The following is a 20,792-nucleotide window of genomic DNA, read 5'->3' as shown; positions in this document are numbered from 1 at the left end:
GAATCTTGACTATACACACCCTACCAAATCATCTCAAATACCATTTATTTTCATAGCATCACCAACTTCTCGAGTGTCATTATCCAAGATTGATATATTTCTATTGCTTAGCATTGTCTATTGTTACCTTTTGAGTATTGGATACATTATTCCCGTCCTAAAAATTCCCATATAACCACCATTTCCAAGGTGGTATGATCCAAATACTAAATGTGAATAATTTCACCTCGATATGAACATATATTTTTAAAAATTAAAGGGAATATGGAAGAAGAAGTCACAATGCAGTTCCTTAAGGAAACTAATAATTCTAGAATATGCATTGATTCTAGAAATTTAAGTAAGAGGTTGGGAAGATAAAAATCACCCTTACCACATCCATTTTGAGAAAAGGTTTCTTTAGCTATGTGTTTCTCCTAAATTTATTTGATGCGTGACATTAATAGTCCAAGATTTTTTTAGCTTATTTGCAATTTATTTATTGTCAATGAATTATTTGAATAGTTAATGTCGGGTCCTAAATAAGGAGTCACGCAACTTAACAATTTTTTGTTTTCAATTTTATTTATTTATACTTTTTTGACTCTTTTTATTATCATTATTTATTGAGTGGTTGAAAAGAATATTACACCGATCCCACATTGATCCTTACTTAGAGGAGACTTATGGACTTATTATTGACTTTTTATTTTATTTTAGAACATCACGTTAGGCCTACATCGGTCCCTAAAACTAGAAGACACATTAACTAACCATTAAAACACAAATTTAAGTTTAATCAAAACTTTACTCTAGCTTGATGAAAACTCACCAGCTCATTATTAAACTTGTTTTAAGGTTAAAAATGTCGTGCAAGACCTATGTCAGTCCTTAAAACTAGAAGATATATCCACCTAGCTATTACAACCTAAACTTAATAAAACAATATGATGATAACTTGACAAAAACTTATAGATGTTGTTTTAGTTTTTTTTAATGAATATCTACACGCAAATACATATATAAATGATGCAAATGTAGTTTTACAAAATATAAATAATTTCACCAAAAAGCAAATAAAAATAAAAATACATGGTGAATAGTAACATGTTTTTTTTGGCATTTTAAATAGTAAGCATGCTAGCCTAAACAAGAAAGAAAAGAAAAGAAGAAAAAGAGATATGGGTTTACCTCAGGGCTAGTTCCAGGTAAGGAGGGGCTGTTGTGGTTGCTACTAGTAATGGAGATGATAGTGAACGGTTTTTAGATGGTTTTTCTTGGACTTATTTGTTTTCTTTCTTTCTCTTCAGTTTTTTGTTTCCTTTTCTCTCTTTTTTTTTCATTTCCTTTTTCTTTCTCTCTTATTTTTCTTTCCCTTTTACTACCTTATGGTTCACAACACCTTCATTTATAACTCAAAACTCTCTCTTTTCTTCTTCTTCTTCTTTATCCTCTATTATATACTAGCTCAAACTAGATTCACTTCTCTCATACAGCTTCTGAAAAAAAATAAAAGATCTTATCCAAGAGAAATCTGCATAATGGGCACAACTCAAACTCTCTTTCTCTTCTTCTCTTATCTTGACATTTTCTCTATTTAACTTTGCTCCTCTTGTTTCTTGCTTTGCCCTTTTATTTAAAGGCAATGATTAAACTCTTTGAATCTTTCTTGGTGGAATGATTATGACCATCGGTTCCCTTGAGTCAATCTCAACCTTCCATTATGTTATACATTGTGGCCAAACATGCTTGGATTATTCTTCTTGTTGTGGTTTCGGAGGGTCAGAGCATATCTTTTTTAGTTGAGAATGTTGAACACATGCAGGGAGGGAAAATATATGTTGTTTTTCTTTTTTTTTTGAGGTGTGGGAGAGAGAAAAAAATCAAAGTATGATGAAAAACCATAAAAAAAATAGAAAAAAAAAACATTTTATTGGAGCAAACTCAAAAGGAAGAAGACATTATTCAATCTTATGCACCAAAATGACATCATTTTGGTGCATTTTATTATTTAAAATAAACTTGTGAGCAACTACATTGTTTTATACAAAACACGCCATTTTATCTAAATAGAACTTTCAAGTTTTCAAACAGTTCCCATAATTTTTCCTCCTTTTTCAGTTTGTTCATTAGATTTATATATTTTTAGCCAATCTCAACCTTTTTGTCTTTATTTATTTTAATTTTATCCCTAATTGCGTTAAAAATAGTCCTTCCATTTTGTTGTGTTTTTTAATTTGGTTATTGGCTTTCTAATTTCCAATTATTTAGCTAGTTTGAACACTTTTCTCTCTTTTTTAAATTTCATCCCTGATTGCATTTTTCTTGTCCTTGTATTTTGTCACCTTTTCCAATTTAGTTTTTGACTTCTAATTTCTAATAATTCCAATACTAATTGCTATTTTTAATTAGTTTTTTTAAAATATTGTTTTTTGCTTTTCTGATTGAATTTTTTTAGAGGAGTAAAAAATTAGATTATGACAAGTATCATAATAAGATTCTGAGCAATTTAATTAAAAACTAAAAGAATTTCAATTTTCAAGTTTAAAAGTTGATTACTAAAAGCCATATTATTTTTATAAAGAATAACGGAACATACCATATTAATACCAATTCATCACTGACATAGTAAGTGATTGATAAGGATGAGTGATCGGTATGGATGATGCAAGAGGCATCTGGACATTACTAAGTTGTAAATGTTAGACATTGAAAAATGGAATAAGAAAGCATTGCATTGTCACCTGTTTTGTTACTGAATTTGTGAACAAAGTCATCGAAGCCTTATTTTTCTTGGTTTTATTTTTCATGTGTTTTGGGACTATATCATATTTTTGAATTGAGTTCTTTCTTTATAAGTTCAATTATTGTGTTAAAATCAAGATATATTTATGTAAAAGTAACATTTGAAAAATTAGTCAAATTTCAAAATATGTTATGCAAACACTAGGGGAAATCTTTCTTTTTATGAATCCTAAATTCTTATTTTCCAATCCTAAAAGAGTAAAGTCCATATTATCTTTTTTTTTAATCTCAAAGCGTCTCCACTACCCTCAATAAACCTTGATAGGTTAAAATCTTGATAATCCCTCATTTAAACCCTAAAATTACACTTTCACTTCTAACAAATCTTGAAAGGGGAAATTTGCTTAAAATAATGCTCAAAATAGAATCAAATGGTTTGATGTTTTAAATAATGATAAATGATATACATTTGGGTCATGATCCCACCACTTCTTCATTATGGTTAACCTTATAGTTTTTCTAAATAATGAATGATTTTTTAATAAGGTTATGATTTATAAACATGAACATATTTGGATTTAAGATGAAAAATGACCATATTTTATCTATCATTCACAAATAAAAATATATTCATTGTCATCTCTCTTTGAGCCTTAACTATTTCTTGGACAATAACCTAGACAAGGATGATCACCCCTTATATTAAGGGTATGTTTTGAAAGCTTTTCTCCAAGTAGAAAGAAAGAAAAAATGTGAAAGGGTTGAAAGTGTTATGAAAATGGATAAGGAAAATGACCAACAAGTAAAGTCAATAGCAAAACACAAGGTGCAGTATGGGGAATTAATATTAAAGGGAGAACAATCATTGAAACGATAAAATTAAGGTGGAAAGCTTAAAAGACCTCCATAAATGAATAAGTGATTCTATGCCTTTAAACACCTTTGAGCCACACACACACACACTTATATATGCTTTTCTTTCATATTCATGAACCTTAGCCTATATTACCTTCTTTTACAAGTCTTTTTTTTATTAAAATTAATTTATTTATATTGAGAAGTTTTAGCGTCTAAAAGGAGAAGAAATATATTTTTCAAGTGAAAACATGACTCGTTTGTGTGTTTTATGTCATTATTTATGATATTGAATTAAGAATTTTCACCAATAAATAAGAAATCAATATAGCGTGAAGCAAGATGCCTTCTCTTTTAAAAGTAAAGACTCTTTTTTTGGAATCCAACATCTTCTCTCTTTTTTTTTTCTTTTTTTTTTCAAATAGCTATTCATTTATCATAGAATTTATATAATCCATTTGTTTTTCAAAAGATAACTGAAATTTTAGGGTAAACATTCATTTTCAACCAAAACTCATTTCATCATATGTTAATAAAAACATCCAAAATTGCATTCTACACTTGAATGACATGTTTTGGGCTTTTGAGCAATGAAACTAAAACGTCTAGTGATTTCCTCTTAATAATTAGACATATAGGAACTCAATTAGTGAATTTTACTATGTGGTCCTAAAATATAAAAGATGATTCCTTAAAAAATATTATGTAATAAAATTCTTTCATTGACTGAATTTGCAAAGTTCTTGATAAAAATAGTGATGATGCATGTGTGCCTCTTGATGACTAATGGAAAAGATGAACAAAACTAGAACAATTAGAAGCAACTTTGTTTGAAACATTCCTTGTGGTGATAATATAACCAAATGATGATTTGAAGAATTCCATTATAAGTTAGGTAATAGAGCACAACCTCTTTATGGTGATATGGAAATGTGAGCAGTGATGAACATATACTCTTAGGTTGTATTATGGGCAATCACAATTGTTAAATGATGATTTGAACTCTATCATAAGCTAGGAGTGGTAGAGAAAATAATTTTATCATGGATTTGATGAAAAAGAAATAAAGATAAATAAATACCTTAGCATATACTTGAGGGCTAAGATAAAAAAATCAACATGGAGTAAATCAAGACGATGTATTAATCATGCTCATCTAACGATCAAAGTGGAGAACACGAGAAGGCAAACCCTTAGTGAGCCTAAAAGCCACTCATATCACTTAAACAATTCAAGTAGGCCAATGACTAAATTTAGATACACGTGAAGTCATTGTTGAAATAAAAAAGAAAGATTGAAGTTTTAAAATATACAATTTGTGTTTTTCTCAGCTATAGTAAGCAAAACTCAAAAACAAAATCAGAATCCATCATCACATCAAAGATGATATCAAGAAAAGAAAAGGGTAAATAACAAGTTATAGTCGAGTATACAATTAGGATAACTTCAGTCGAAGCCCATTGCCAGGTAAGTCAAACTAAACTTTACAATCATGGTAGCATTTAAATTTCATATCGAGGCTGGTCACTTAATCATTTTGGACCCATTTAAATTTCATATCAAGGTTGACCACCTAATAATTTGAACCTCATTTACATACTGAGGTTGGTCACCTAACAATTTAAACTCATTTAAATCTTATGTTGAAGTTGGCCACCTAACATTTTTTTACCTCATTTAAAATTCATATCGAGGCTGATCACCTAACAATTTGAATTTCATTTTGAATTTCATGTTAAGGATGATTACATAATAATTTTGACCCATTTAAATTTCATGTTGAGAGCATAGTTATCAAACACGACTCGGGGGTTGACCCGGCCAAGAGACCAACTCCCGGGTTTTATGGGTCAACCCGGAGAAATTAAAAAAATTAAAAATTTAATATTTCATACAAAAAACTTAAAAAAAAAAATCAATGTGAATATATGTTATACAGGTTGTAAATAATAAAGTTTAAAAGAATATTTTAAAAAGTTTTTTATCACACATTAAAAAGATACTATGTTATGCTTTTAAGTTGAAGTATTTAAACCAAAAAAGTTTTTTATCCCACATTGAAAAAACATAACTTTTTTCTTATGAACATAGAGTATATTTATGTAAGGGTTTCAAATCATACATTGAAAAGATACTATATTATTTTTTAAGTTGAAGTATTTAAACTAATTTTTTTTTATTTTTTATTTCAAAAATATAACTTTTTTACATTAAAAATGTGAAAAAATTCTTCTAGTTTAGTTCATTTCTTATTATTATAAACTGTAAAATAAACTTTATGCATTTATAATTTTTTTGAATAAAAAAACTAAAATAATTATTTTAATGGATTGAAATAAAAACGTAGCTTAGACAATTACTGTCTCTTCAATCTTCACTTCCCCCCCACCCCCGCTCTTTCTCTATCTGAAAGGAAAAAAAATCGCTCTCTCCATCAGATCCCACTTTCATTGGCGATCGCCATGTCCCCAGCAACCACTGCTCGATCACTTCCTCTCCTCGCCTTCATTTCCCTCCTTCTCCTCTCTCCCGCTCTTCCCCTGAATCAGTAGTAACTTGCAGAGCTCATTATTTAAGTTTTATGTGTTTTGTTTCCAAGTTTGACTCAGATCTGTTAGTTTTTACGGGATTTAAATGTTAGGTTGATTAGTGTTCATGGATCGAGTTTTGATTTCACAAATAACAGTTTATGCATTACAAACGCCGGGTCTTATCCGGGTTTGTTCGAGTTGCCTGGGTTATGGGTCAACCCGTCAGGTCGACCGGGTCTTGCTGATTTTTTACATTTACTAGTCTTTCTCCTAACCCGAACAGGTCCAGCTATCGGGTTGACCCGCCAGGCCGATCCGGGTTTAATAACTATGGTGGATAGTAGCTGCCTCTTGATGAGACTATTTTATTTGGTTTTTATAGGGTAGTCGACTCTTGACGAGACTATTTTATTTTTGTTTTGGAGTAGTCACTCCTTAATGAAAATATTTCAAGTTATTTTTATTTTGAGAATAATTGTTTCTTGATAAGACTATTTTGTTTTGAAGGTAGTTGTTTTTTGATAAGATTATTTTGTTTTTTTAGCATACTTGCATCTCAACGAGACTATTATAAGTTATTTTATTTTTCTTTTGAGGATAATCATTTTTTAATAAAATTATTTTATTTTATTTTATTTATGTTTTGAGTTTAATTGGTGAAATTATTTTGTTTCATGTTGAGCTAAGATCACTTTTTGGAAAACCCTAACAAACCCTAGCCGTCACTGTTCATCCCGTCCTCCATACAATACGGTCTCTCCCAACGCAGCAGCAACCACATTCCTCAGCCTCGACGGACTTCAACTAACAGCCTAGAAGAGGTCCACCTCCACCATAAATCAACTATTTTCATTCGACCGAGAAAAACGCCGATCTCCACAAGCCATTCTATCACCCTCTCATCCTCGTAGCCACTGTCAATAATGATCATCCAAGTCGGCTTGGAATCAATCACTCCCACTCCCAGCCATGTCACGTCCCTTCTCGGAGTAGCTTTTTTATACGAACCAGGCCACTTTGACAACCATGCGAGCGCAGATGGATGAACCAAGTAAACTAGGAGGTTGCAATCGAGTTGTTTATGGTGTTTTTGTAGTTTGCAGTAGCGGAGTGTGAAGCATACGCGTCAAATCACACAACCCCTTCCATGCGCCTGCTTAGCACCTGCGCGTTACCTTCACGTGTCAATGCTGCCTTGTCAATTTCCAGCGGCTTTCGCTCAATTCCCACAGCTCTCGAAGGTCATCTTCAAATCCGAACAAATTTCTATTCATGTAAATGTTAACATGTTGTGAATTGTAATGTTTGAATTGTGTAGAATTTTTTTTTTAGTTTAATATGGGTATTCGGGTTAGCTTGCGTGTACCTCGATTAATCATACTGACCCTGAAGTTAACGACTATGTAAACTTCCAGTGGTCATCATATAAGTAACCACAGGGTTAGAGCAAATCTCTTGATCCCAAACTTTTATCATCTAAATAGTTTTGAATTGTGTAGATTTTGCATGAATGGGTTTTGTATGGATAAAAATAATCCATCACTTTGCAAGTTATTTCTTTTTTTTGGTCATCTACAAAGCAATCTAGGATAACAATTGTTTGACGGTCAACTTAATTTTGCCACATTCAAAGTTGTTTTCAATTTATTTTTTTTCCATTGGCGCCCCTTTTTTCTTGCGAGTTTGCTATATAATATTTGTTTTTTTTATTTATTTATAAAGTCAATCTCGGATAAATAAACTATTATTAGACCTCGTTTAAGGATGTTTACACAGGAATGATAAAATATTATATCTTTTTTTCCTTTTGTTTTCTGTGGTTTTGTTGCATAGCTTTTGTGTTTGCGGTATAAAAAACAAAGTTAAGTGTTTGGTAATACACCAAACTGCGTTTTATACTGTGGGGCTCATTAAAAAAATTTAGTTTGAAGTGTAGTTTTTGTGAAATAGTTTTTACATGTTTTTTTAACTGAGTTTCGTAAAATTCTGTTTGTTTTTGTGTTTAAAAAATATTTTTTTCAAAATTTGAAATTCTTTTATTTTTTTCTTTACTTCAAATTAAATTTTTTTTGTATTTTCATATTATTTTGATGCGTTGATATCAAAAATAATTTTAAAAAAATAAAAAAATTATTTTGATACATTTTCAAGTAAAAAGCATTTATGAAAAGTCACCACAATCAAACATTTTATACATGTTTTTTACTGCACATAAACCTTAACCATAATTTTCACCAAACATGTATCTAAATCCAATTAACTACACCTAACTACATTTTTTTTTAATTTATTTTTTTAAAATCATAACTACAAAAATTATTTAAAAAATAAACACATTCTAAAGGAGGTTGACAAGTGATTAATAGAAACCATTAATACGTGGCTTTTTAATATTTAAAATATATAAAATAAAAAATAAATGACAATTTATTTGTTATGTGATTTTTATGCCAATATACATGAATCTATTTTTGGGTGTTGGGATAACTTTCCTTGATATGGTGTGAATCTATTCCATTAGGCTCCATCAAGTATGATTATTGATCTTCGAGCTTATTTTAGAATAAAATCAAAAGAAATGAGCCGAAACCTAATTTCTCGTATACTATTCTTATTCTTTGACTTCAATGTTTAAATTTTAAAAATTCATCAGGCATGTTTAGTGTGTGGTTGCGGTTATTTTTTAAAGTGTTTTTTTGTGTGAAAATACATTAAAATAATATTTTTTTATTTTTAAAAAATTATTTTTGAGACCAATACATTAAAACGATCCAAAACACATAAAAAATTAATTTTTATCAAAAATTAAATTTTAATTTTTTAAAAACTCACAACCGCATTTCCAAACACTTATTAGATTACTAAGTGTGGATTTCAAATCAAAATTTTTAGTCTTAATAGTCCTTAACCTTTGAAAATAATAACAGACATATCAATTTAAGCAAATTGTAATCATATTATGTATATTTTTATTATTAAAAACAAACAAAAACCAACTCACTTTAGATAATAGAATGTTTTAAAGCGATATAATTTTCTATTTAGCATAACCAATTCCTTACTAAAAATCTTTAAAGATTAGTTAGTTATCATAAAATTAAATAATAATTGTTTTTTGTATTTGTATTTTATTTACACTTAGCTTTTCAATTACTATAAAATTAGATGGTATCTCTTTATTTTATTTGTATTTTTTTTTTACACTTAATTTGTTGATAGCTGGTTTTTTTATTTGCATTTTTTTATACTTATCTTGTCGAGATATCATTTATAACAATCATCGTATATTATTGTTCCTTTTAATCTTAACAACAAAGTATTTTTTAATCAGTTTTATTCAACAAGGCAAAATTCCTTTCGGATTGTATTTGAAAAAGGTGAAGTTATATATATATGGGAAAAGGTAACATTAGGAGCACATTTGTATTTTTTTTTAATTAATGTGGGTGTGTCAGCTTGAACGCATTTCGACTAATCTCTTGGATCCTGAAGTTAACGATCATATAAACCTCCAGTGATATTGAAAAAACTCGAACCTGTAATCATCAGGAAGCAAACTCAAGATCTAATCAGTTGATCTACTATATTGTATTCTTGATAACATTTAATGTATCATAAAATTTAATAAATAGAAAAAGAAAATGATAATTTAATTTAACTATTAGCACTTGAAGGACCCACCCGGAAGAAGATCTGAAATTTGAAAGATTACCGGATAACTCAACGGAAAATCCAATTCTTATGAATAACTGAAACTCTCCAACCTTCTTTCTCTCCTTGTGAATCTAAATACTACTACATTCCTTTAGTCCAATCAAATTGCATTTTAAAATTGCTCCTTTTAGCTGGTTGAATAGGATACTCTCACTATAACTATTTTTTTTTTTACCGTTTCGACTATTAATTTATCCGATTAACTTTTTACCATTTTTATATTTCTATCTTTTTTTTTAAATATGGCATGGAAAGTAACCTGTAAAATAGAAATCTCTTAAATTGATCAAAAACTGAAAATTATTCTTCAAGTCATATATTAATTAATTCATGCATAAAATACATATTTTAAGTTTATTTACTTACTATTTCTGTTCAAGATATCCGATAACCACCAATCACGGAGAACTGAACTGGTACTTCAAGGTGGGGCCCATATTTGTTAGATAAGACACTGCCACGGATGTTGTGGAGCCCACTTGATAAACTCGATATTGCTAATTTTGTTTTTAAGGAAGAAAAACAACTTGTTCGTAGTTGGAGCTACAGACTTACAGACACTCCGTATAGCAAGTACCTGTGACACGTGGCAGACATGCAAATTCACAAATAGATATGGGGCCACCTACAGAAGAAAAAACCATACGCAGATGAAATGTACTACAAAATCAGAACCGGTCATCATGTACACGTGTGTCATAAATGATTGCATGCTTGCCATCTCATGCAAAAACAGCAGCTTGTGTCTTGGTTGTTTTTGCTTATTGTGATTCATGACATTAAAAAGGTGAAATAAGCTGCACAAATTATGATGAGAAGAGAAAGAAAAAAAAATAATAAAAAAAGAGATTTTAAAGCACAACAAAACTTTGGTTCTTACATTATTAGTATAATAAAAAAAATTTAATGAGATAAATCAAATAATCTAAAAAAATCATCAATAGTGATAGGATAGGCTACACTTTATTATCAAAAACAAGTAAATTGATCGACACTTTTGAGTGACAAGTATAACACATATTAATCACAGTTTTTGATATTGTTGAATTATTTCTAGTATTGTTTGTGTTGTAATCGAAAATTTGATGTGCTTTTGAAATCTTTTTATCTTTTTTTGTTATTTCTCATCTCTTTTATTTTTTTATTATTATTTGTGTAATTCCTTTTATAATTTTTTTAAAATGTCATGTTTTTGAATAATAATAAATTTAAACGTTATAATTTTTTATCTAGATAAATAGAAACTACGTTATTTTATCATTTTTTAAAAAAATTGTTTTAATTTACCAGTTTTGTTTTTTTAAAAAAAACATGCTCATTTTTTTTAATCCTTGTTTTTAGCGCTAAACAACAAAAACAAGCTGGGTCCAACGGACATGGTACTATTTTACTGGTAAAATTATTTGCACCACAGATTTGCCACCTCAGCTAGACCCCCAGAGTACGTTGGACACAAGAGAGATACACATGTTTTTTTAAAAACGTTCGGCCACGGAGATATTTCCGAAACAGTATTTCTCGTAACCATTATTATATTATAATTATAACAATAGCTAAAACTGCACAGTGTAAAATATTGAGTAATTATAATTTTTTAAGTTATTTTGTTTTTTTTTAAGATGTATTTTTCTTTGTTTTTTTAATATATATATTTTTTATTTTTTTTTTGTTAATGTTAAATTTTTTTCTATATAGTTATCAGACTTTCATGACACAGGTTCCGGGTTTGACGAGTTAACCCAAATTTTTTTTTCTAGTTTTCTTTTTAATTAATTATTTTTTCGAGTACAGTTCATAGTGAATAGTGAAATGCTGAACTATTTTTTTTTGTTTTTTTGCTTTGTTTTTTTTAAGCAGTTTTTTTTTTCTTTTTTTTTTTTGCATTTTGCTTTGTTTTTTTAAGCTGTTTATTTTCTTTGTTTTTTTTTAATGAATTTTTTTTTTTTGTTAATGTTAAGTTTTTTTCTATTTAGTTATCAAATTTTCATGACATGGATCCCCGATTTGACGGATTAACCTGGTTTGACGGGTTAACCCAGTTAATTCAGATTTTTTTATGTTTTTTTATTAGTTTTTTTTCTTCCTGTAGGTTTTTTTTTCCTTTTTTTCTTTTTAATTAATATTTTTTTCACTTTAGTTTATTAATATTAATTTTTTTCCTATTTAGTTATCACACTTTCATTATACGAATCCTAGATTTGATTGGTTAACCTGATTTGGTGGGCTAACCCAGTTGATTCAGATTTTTTTTCTTTTTTTTATTAGTTTTTTTCTTTCAATTTCTTCTTTAAATATTGTAATTAACTATAACTAAAAGATATCAATCTTTTTTTCTTTCAATTTCATGACACGAATCTCAGGTTTGACGGGTTAAACCAGTTGATTCAAATTGTTTTTTTTTCTTAAGTAATTTTTTTCTTTCAATTTCATCTTTTAATATTGATTTGATTAAAAATTAAACTTTATGATTTGTTTTGTTTACTGTTCATTAGATTATTGTGATCTCATAAGGGGATTTTATTGTACCCCTCCTTGCAAAGCACTATTCATCAGAATGATGCTTTGCTTTATTGTTTTTTTCTTTTCAATTAATATTTTTTTAATTTCATTCTGTAATATTAAATTTTTTTCCATTTTAATTATCACACTTTTATAATAAGACCTTGCAAGCAGACTCATATCCACGGTTCCGGGTTTGATGTTGCAACTAAATTCACTTACACTTGGGTTATGCAAGTTTAATATTATTATTAATATTATAAATATAACTTTTGGGTCAGAAGTAGTAAACAGACCTAATGCTCTTAGGTATACCTTTGTAGAAAGAGCTAACACTCTTAGATTTTAATTTTTTTTTGATATTTTTTATACAAAAAATTGACCCGCGGCGTAGCGCGGGCCATGTTTCTAGTAGTTTTTATACCTGATCTAACCTGGATTTTGGGTTTTGACCGGATCGTTCTGGTTAATTTTTTTAAATCAAAATAATATTGTTTTAGTTAAAAAACACAAAAGTCAATGGATTACAACCGAGTTTTTAACCGGATCTTGACGAGTCAACCGGGTCACTGGATCACATTGGATTTTTCCTTCCCATATTTTTTTTTCAACCCGGCCCGGTTCCAACCCCAGGGTGAAAGAATCCCCGGTTCTGGATCGACCCGTCAGGTTGGACCGGGTTTTAAAACTATACTCATAACGCTGATCAGAGTGCCACCAAATCCAATTTTTTTTCTTATTTAGTAAATTCATCATTGTGGTCCCTCAAGTTTTTCAACTTCGCCGATCAATTCCTATGTTTAAATTTTGGGCACAAAAACCCTCACACTTTTAATTTTTAGTCACATTCGATCCCTCTTTCGAGCAAATGTTCATTATAAGCCTGCTTTGTGTCACTATAGTCTATATGTACAAACCTAAGCGGATGAAGGGACCACAAGTGGCCACGTATTGAAAGGATGAGGATTAACATGCACAAAATTAAAGTATAAACACTTGTTTAACAATGTACAAAAACTTGAGGGACCATAATATAAACTCATCCCATTTTTATTTGCGTGTTTTTGTCCTAGTAAAAAGGAGTCCTGCCCATTTTAATAAACTACTTAATGTGTGTTCATTGGAAAAAAAATATTTTCTTTTTTCATTTCCAATTTTTCTCCTTTTTATTGAAAAATTGGAAAACTTGTTCATAAAATAAAAACTAATTTTAATAAAAAAAACACTTCAAAATTATAAGTATTTTTCACAAAAAATCAAGACAATAATTTATAATAATAATTTTAATATTTATAATTTATAATAATTAATCATAAATTATTAATCTTATTTATTTCGAATTAAAATTTATAAAAACGTTATAGTGTTAACAAAAAAAAATATTTATGTTATATTTATAATAAAAATTAAATTTAGAACACTAAAATATTTATGTTATATCTAAACTAATGCGTACAATTTTTTCTGAATTGACAGTTGTAGAATATGTTAGATTTTTTAAGAGATATATCAAGAAAAAAAAGCTTTTTAATTTTAAAGTTATATATATATATATATATATATATATATATATATATTTTAATTCTAAACTTTATCATTAAAAAAAAATAATCTCGGGTGTGTATTTATGAGTGAGAGAGAGTTGATTTGAACTAAAGACAAGGCGCCCTTTAAAAGCACTATCCTTTCTGTCATTTTGCTCTTTATGAAAATGGTGTCGTTTTTTGTGGAGAATGGAGAATGAGAGAGAGAGAGAAGAGAAGAAGATAAAACTAACAAAAAAAAATAAACAGGGAAGAAAGACAGAGAAATGAGACACACGGACACAGAGAAAGCGAGGCAGAGTGATTAATCGACCTTGGACATGGAGAAGGAGGGGAAGGTTTTTGAGGTCTTGGGATGGTTTGCTTGACTTTGTTTCTTCCATCTTTTTTTCACAGAGAAGCTTGTTAGATTTTGGCGGGTATGTTAGATCTTTGCTTCCTCTTTCTTCTTCTTCTTCTTCTTCAAAAATAAAAAATTGGTCGCAAAATCTCTCTGTAAATGATTAATTATAGTTCAAGTTATTCAAAATGTTTCAAAACTCTGTTGTTAGTGTTAAAAAACTGGCTTCGAAGGCTGGTTTTCTTTTCTCTTTTTTTCTACTTCTGTTTTTAGATGGTGAATTGTTATCAATTCGGACGTGCCGTTCGTTTTTCTTTAAAATGCGTCAAAACTTTGGTTCCAGTGGCTTTGTGATAATATGCTGAACTTTAATTCTGGTTTATTTTATTGTTTCTGTAACTCTTTTTCCGTTTTTTTTACTAGTTTGGTATTGAAGTTGGCTGGTAAGATGCAACACCGAGAAGAAAATCAGAATCTTTTTCTTATTTTTCCTTTGCTTTTCGTTCCCCTTGTATTGTTCAATATCTCTGAGTTTGGATACGAGTTCTTTGAGATTTTGGCTTTATATTAAAATACGTATTTTGACTCCTGTGTTTTTGTTTTGGACTGATAATTAAGTTCAGTTCTCTTTTAGTGGGGAGAAAATAAGAAGGGGGGGAGGGGATTTCTTTTCGGAAACTGTTAATAAATCTTTTTTTTTTTTGGTGTCAAAATGAGATAAACAGGTTGAGGTTTTTGTCACAGTTTCTCCTCAATGATGTTTCTGATTGGGTCCTTTTGAATTTCCATAATTTCTTCATGTCTAATATTTAGAATGTTCTGCGTTGATTTTTCAGGTTCTTCTTCCTTCTTCTTCTTGTTTTCTCCTTTCTTTCTTTCTTTCTTTCAACGAAGGAATTTTCAGATTCTTTTGTAAATGCAAAAGTTTGTAATGTCTTGGTGTTATGGTGGAAGGTTAACTTTTATGCGATTTTCTTTTACGTAAAATGGTTCTGTTTTATGATAAATACAGAAACAGAATGTTAGTATTTCTTGCTGATGTTGCTGCTCATTTCTTCCTTTCTGTTTTGCTGTCAACATGTTCTTTTTTCTGGCAATATCTTGCAGGTTATGCTTTTTTGATTGGCATACATGCTAAGCCTCTTTATTGACAAAGTAAATACAAGGGGAAAAATGGGAAATGATAATGTCAGAACTAATTCTTTTCTTTCTGTGATTTTTCTCTTCTATAGATTATCCATAACAGGGTTAAATTGCTGGCATTATGTTGTATTTATTGTTATTGTTATCTTCTTGGTGGTGTGTTAGATCTGCTTTTACTTATACTTGCTGTTCGTAGAGGAATTGTACTCGTCTTTGTCCTCTTAATTCTCTATTCGTGACAACACAAATTTGAAATGCTAACAGTATTTCAATGTATTTTCTGCTGACCCTGTCATTTGTGTCTTTACTGTGTTGTTTTTTCAGGGTTGAAAACTTGAATGGATTTTTCGGAGTCCACAAAAGTTGTGTACAATAGAATTCAGGTGATTGAGCCTGAATTCGTTGGTAAGATCATTGGGTATATTCTGTTACAAAACCATGGTGAACGAGAAATGATCCGGCTGGCCTTTAGCCCTGATAATTTGATCTATGCTATGATATGCAAAGCCAAATCTGATCTGGGGCTAAACAAAATACCAGATCTAAATCTAATTTCGCCTTCTCAGGTGAACCCGTCACCTGTTTCAGATGTTCCACAGCAATTCATTCCTAACACCACAGTTTCATCACAACCAATTTTCTCTCCAGTAAAGGTTAGGACTGCAGGTTCTTTCCGGGATGCTCAACTGACTGGTGACCTGCAACAGACACACAACTTGGATTTTGCTCCACCAGGGTACTCAGAAATGGTTCCTGAAGATTATCGGATTCAAAACCAAATGCAGTTCCTTGCTTTGGATGATCCGATAGAGCTTGTTAATTCTGACTTTTCTAGCAGTTACATCTACCCAGAACCTGCATTAAGTCCTAGGACTAGCAGAAGGTCTCCAAGCTTGCCTGAATTTCCTGTTAAGATTTGCCATTACTTCATTAAGGGGTTCTGCAAACATGGAAACAACTGTAGGTATTTCCATGGCCATCCCATGCCAGAAAGCTTTTCTCAGATTTTCAGTTCAAATTTGAATGAGATTGCAAACGAAGAATGTGTTGTCTCACCTGGCTCTTTTGAAAAGCTTGAATTGGAGCTCACCGAGCTTTTGAAATCAAGAAGAGGGGTGCCAGTTTCGATTGCCTCTTTACCAATGATGTATTATGAGATGTATGGGAGGACGCTGCAGGCGGAAGGGTATCTTACGGAGAGCCAGAGACATGGGAAGGCAGGTTATAGTCTAACAAAGCTCCTAGCTCGATTGAAGAACAGCATTCGTCTCATTGACAGGTACAATATGTGAAATATTCATAATGTTCTTTACCCCTTTAAATTTATCTGATTCCATGGATTTGTCACTTTTTCAAGTTTTATTGTTTGGGACAGGCCTCATGGGCAGCATTCAGTGATTTTGGCAGAAGACGTCCAAAAATACTTGGAGTATGCTGGTGAGAGAAACGATCCTGGTGGAATCGTTGCTGGTTCTAGACAGATCTATCTTACCTTTCCAGCTGAGAGTACCTTTACAGAGCAAGATGTCTCTAACTATTTTAGGTTAGCATATTTGAACATCTATTTTGGCAATCCTGCATTTTTTTTTCCCTGTGTTCTGTTTGTTAAAGACGTTCCATTTTGTCTTGATCCTCTGTTTTTGTAGCAACTTTGGGCCTGTTCAAGATGTTAGGATTCCATGCCAACAGAAGAGGATGTTTGGATTTGTGACTTTTGTTTTTGCAGAGACTGTTAAGAAAATATTAGCAAAGGGGAATCCTCATCATGTCTGCGGGGCTCGTGTTCTTGTGAAACCCTACAGGGAAAAATCAAGGCTTATTGACAGGTAGATATTCCCGGTTTGGTTGGAGGATACCCTGTTATCTGCTACTACAGTATTGTGCTTAGCCTCTGCCTTTATCATTCCTTTTGGCCTAATTATTATCATGTCTTTGATTTCAGACAAGTAATTATTGCTGGATGGTTTGCTGACCCCAAATGGCTAAAGAGATTCTGAATGAATCATTGTGACTGATTTAAACTTCATTATCTCTTCATGTGTAGTTACGTTCCTGTCGTTTTCAGCTATCATGTCCATAATTAGCTTCTATAATGTACCCTAACACAATCATTTTCCAAGAGACCTTTTGTTATAGTGTTTTAAAAATGTTTTTTTTGAAAGTATTTTATTTTATTTTATTTTATTTTTATTTCAAATTAATTTTTTTCTTGTATTTTTAGATTATTTTAACGTGTTGATATTAAAAATAATTTTTTAAAAATAAAAAATATTATTTTTGATACATTTTCAAACAAAAAACACTTTTAAAAACACGCGTATAATGCACCTTTTCTTTTCATTCTACTTAATGGTTTGCTTTTGTGGGTTTGGTAGTCTGCTAATTCTAAAACATCCTTTTTTCTTTCCCCAGTCTCCAGAGATTGGTGAAACTGCAAATGAAGTAGGCCCATTATTTTGTATGATCCACCGATCATGGAGGTCGCCTAGTTGGATCCCTATCTATGAAATATTAGATATTTTCACCTTTCCTGTTGTTAGAAGCAAAATAATTTCAGCTTGAATGGGTCACCTCCTTCGTGATGCTTTGACTTTGTTGTTCTCCTTTTATTCTCTTGCAATTATCAACATTATATATATAAAAAAAAACACAATATGATTCCAGCTGGCTCTTGTTCCTTTATTGACAGAGTCTAGTGCTTGTGTTCTGTACTTGGAGTGCTTCTTAGAATAAGGAAAGCATGTAACTTTTGCATGATTGGCCATTCTTGCATTGTTTCTCAAGTTCATGGAAAGTGATTATCCCCTGAACATGAACATGCTTTTTAAGATGTCGATAAAATTAATCTCAAACTTTTTTGTTTTTTTTCCCCCTCATGCTAAGATTATCTGCTATGTATATTTTTCAAATTGAGGTTGATAGTTTGGAGAGAATTTTGTAGCAGGAAGTACAGCGAGAAAATGCAGCACCCTATCTATCACAGCCATCACTTTATGGATGGAGATTCCGAGCTTCACTCAGGTGAGCAGAATCCTTGATTTCTCTCGCTTACCCATTACAGTTTAATCCTTCACTTTACCATCACATTTATATAGCTAACACTCTCTCTTTGCTAATTTTGTAGCGCGGAGAGTTTGTGATAATTCAAAATCACTCAGGAAGCAGCTCATGGAGGAACATGAGCAGGAAGTTGAACTTGAGAGAAGGCGTCTCTCAGAGTTTCATTTTGCTCCTAAACCCTTGAATCGTCACTCTTTCCTCGGCCACTCTATGGATGAGTTGAAGCTCTCAGGAGGTCTATAATACCCCGGCTTCTTTGTTCTAATGTTGCCTGCCTTGATTACATTATAAGCCCTAACCTATTTGCTTAACGGCTTAACCTGTGCAGAACAAGCAGAGTTTTCGTCCGCGGAGCATTTCAATTACTGGTTTGATGTTTTGAATAATGGTTCCACAAGTGAGGAAAAGCATAGGCATACAAGGACCAGTTGCAGTGACCAGGATAGGTACAAGTGATATGCATCTTGTGCTATATAATGTTAATTAATGGCCATAAAAAATAGAAACTTTGTATAAATGCAGCAGTGACTAGCTTTATCGGGGAAGAACTAGATCATCTCAGTTCTCCACGCAAAAAAAAAGAAAAAAAGGCTGAATCTCTGATATGGATCTTTGGTTTCTTGTTTTTGAACCCACGCAGCAACCAAGGAGTTAATCTTCCTGAGAGCCCGTTTGCATCTGCAATAGGGAGTGGCATTTCGACAGTTATATAGAGGAAGAAGACACAAGAACTATAGAGTTAGAGGACTGAATTCCAAGACCATTTTCGAGGGTTTCAGACAAAATGAATTTCTTTTCTTAGAAAAAATTACCTGAACGTGAGCGTCATCGGTCAGATACCAGCTGATGGAGAGATAAACTAGGATTTCTCCATGTTACTCGGTGGAGATTGCAAAGATGACAGATACATGAAGTTAATATGTGACAGGCTCCCGAGCTTTTTCTTTTTCTTCTTTTCTTTTTTAATTAATGTAATCACAGAAAGCAAGCTACAGAGCTTGTTGGTTTCTAGAAGAAAAATGTAATATAGTCTGTCCAGTGTCCCATAATTCTTTTCTCAGCTCATTTTCGTTAAGATTTGTGTTTTATATATTATAGAAAAATTTGAATTTTACATGAGAATTGCTAATTTTGGTGGAACAAAGAGCAAAAGAAACAAAAGCATGCTGCAGCGAGGATTATGGGAGACAAACTGTTTATTTTTGTGTTTTAAGGATTTTTTTAAAAGAATTGATTTTTTTTTTATATTTATTTTAAATTAATATTTTTTTTGATATTTTTAGATCATTTTAATGTACTAATATTAAAAATAATTTTTAAAAAATAAATAAACATTATTTTAATATATTTTTAAATAAAAAATATTTTAAAAAATACAAGAAAATGAATTTCACAAGTGTTAGCCAGAGATTTCCTTGGAAAATAATTAAATAATCAATGAATAGATAAAGGAAATGGGCTCGCCCTCACCAAGCTTGAGTGCAAAGAGACCCCTGAATGGCGGGGACGAAGACGCATGATGATTAGTTCCCTGGCAGCCAGGGAGATCATTTTTTGTTTTTTGTTTTTTGTTTTTTTTTTTAATTTAAGGAGGTCACAGCCCCACAATTGCATGTTCTTAAAGTGGCCTTTGGTGTGGGCGTTTATGAATGTGATAAGAAAGTGTGGGGACCTCATTGTGATTTTGTAGAGATTTCATGGGAGAGTAGCTCGTTTGTTTTCGTGTTTCTTGAAAAAAATATCTTTTTTTGTTTTTCTAGATTATTTTTAAGTGATGATATAAAAAATAAAGAATATTATTTTGATATATTTTTAAATAAAAAATATCTAAATACAAAATATTTTAAAAAGCAACTACTACTGTTATAATATAAAAAAATAATATAGTTTGCCATCATTGTTCCATAAAGTACTGTACTGTATTTTTTTTTATTAATATGAATATCCGAATTCGTTTGCGTGTATTTCAAATAATTCCGCGAGTCCTAAAGTTAAGGATCATATAAATTTTTAATAACCATAAAATTTATGATACTCGAACTAGTTATTTCTAGAAATTAAAATGCTTTACATGGTAAGTGGAAGTTTGTTAAAGTACACCTAAGCATGGTAAGTGGAGTTCGTTGTCTGGCCATGGGGTGGGAACTTAACCTTTGAGTTATAAAAACAAGTAAAAGGTTAGATTAAACAAAGCTTAAAGTCAAAGAACTTTTTAGCACAAAGCAAGACCCGACGCTTTAGCAGCAGTGTTTGTTTGTTTTTACAGTGGTATCATGCTTTAAAAACAAATAATTTTATGGTTTTTTCTACACGCATTCTGATGGCTTTGAACACAAGATTTTTGCGGCAAAACAACCAAATCCGGAATTTAAAAGAGGAATA

The 20,792-nt window shown here is 30.8% G+C and overlaps 1 protein-coding gene and 1 long non-coding RNA gene across 5 annotated transcripts; both read left to right on the top strand.

Moving 5' to 3' along the window:
• Positions 1-6,504: 6,504 nt before the first annotated feature.
• On the top strand, positions 6,505-7,660 carry LOC133690813 (uncharacterized). Its single transcript, XR_009841509.1, has 2 exons — positions 6,505-7,413; positions 7,595-7,660. It is a non-coding gene; the product is annotated as an uncharacterized LOC133690813 (long non-coding RNA).
• A 6,420-nt stretch (positions 7,661-14,080) lies between these two features.
• On the top strand, positions 14,081-19,524 carry LOC133691407 (zinc finger CCCH domain-containing protein 18-like). Of its 4 annotated transcripts, none has more exons than XM_062111898.1 (8): positions 14,081-14,286; positions 15,675-16,629; positions 16,708-16,893; positions 16,997-17,176; positions 18,295-18,371; positions 18,475-18,645; positions 18,739-18,856; positions 19,051-19,524. In XM_062111898.1, the coding sequence occupies exons 2-8, from the start codon at positions 15,689-15,691 to the stop codon at positions 19,121-19,123; spliced, it is 1,746 nt and encodes a 581-aa protein (XP_061967882.1). In that variant the 5' UTR covers positions 14,081-14,286; positions 15,675-15,688; the 3' UTR covers positions 19,124-19,524. The 4 variants fall into 4 exon arrangements, with proteins under 4 accessions (XP_061967882.1, XP_061967881.1, XP_061967884.1 ...); XM_062111897.1 differs by having other exon boundaries at positions 18,292-18,371; XM_062111900.1 differs by having other exon boundaries at positions 14,083-14,286; positions 16,726-16,893.
• The last annotated feature ends 1,268 nt before the right edge of the window (positions 19,525-20,792 follow it).

This window comes from Populus nigra, chromosome 4, assembly GCF_951802175.1.
Source record: "Populus nigra chromosome 4, ddPopNigr1.1, whole genome shotgun sequence".
NCBI classification, from domain to species: Eukaryota; Viridiplantae; Streptophyta; class Magnoliopsida; order Malpighiales; family Salicaceae; genus Populus; species Populus nigra.
Note: the sequence above shows the minus strand (reverse complement) of the source record. Positions and strands in the feature narration are given on the sequence as shown.

Excerpts from the sequence above, each read along its gene's own strand:
- LOC133691407 (XM_062111897.1), top strand. The coding sequence starts at position 15,689 with ATGGATTTTTCGGAGTCCACAAAAGTTGTGTACAATAGAATTCAGGTG. Across the intron at positions 17,177-18,291 it reads AAATCAAGGCTTATTGACAG|CAGGAAGTACAGCGAGAAAA; the intron begins GTAGATATTCCC and ends AGAATTTTGTAG. Across the intron at positions 18,857-19,050 it reads AGTTGCAGTGACCAGGATAG|CAACCAAGGAGTTAATCTTC; the intron begins GTACAAGTGATA and ends GAACCCACGCAG.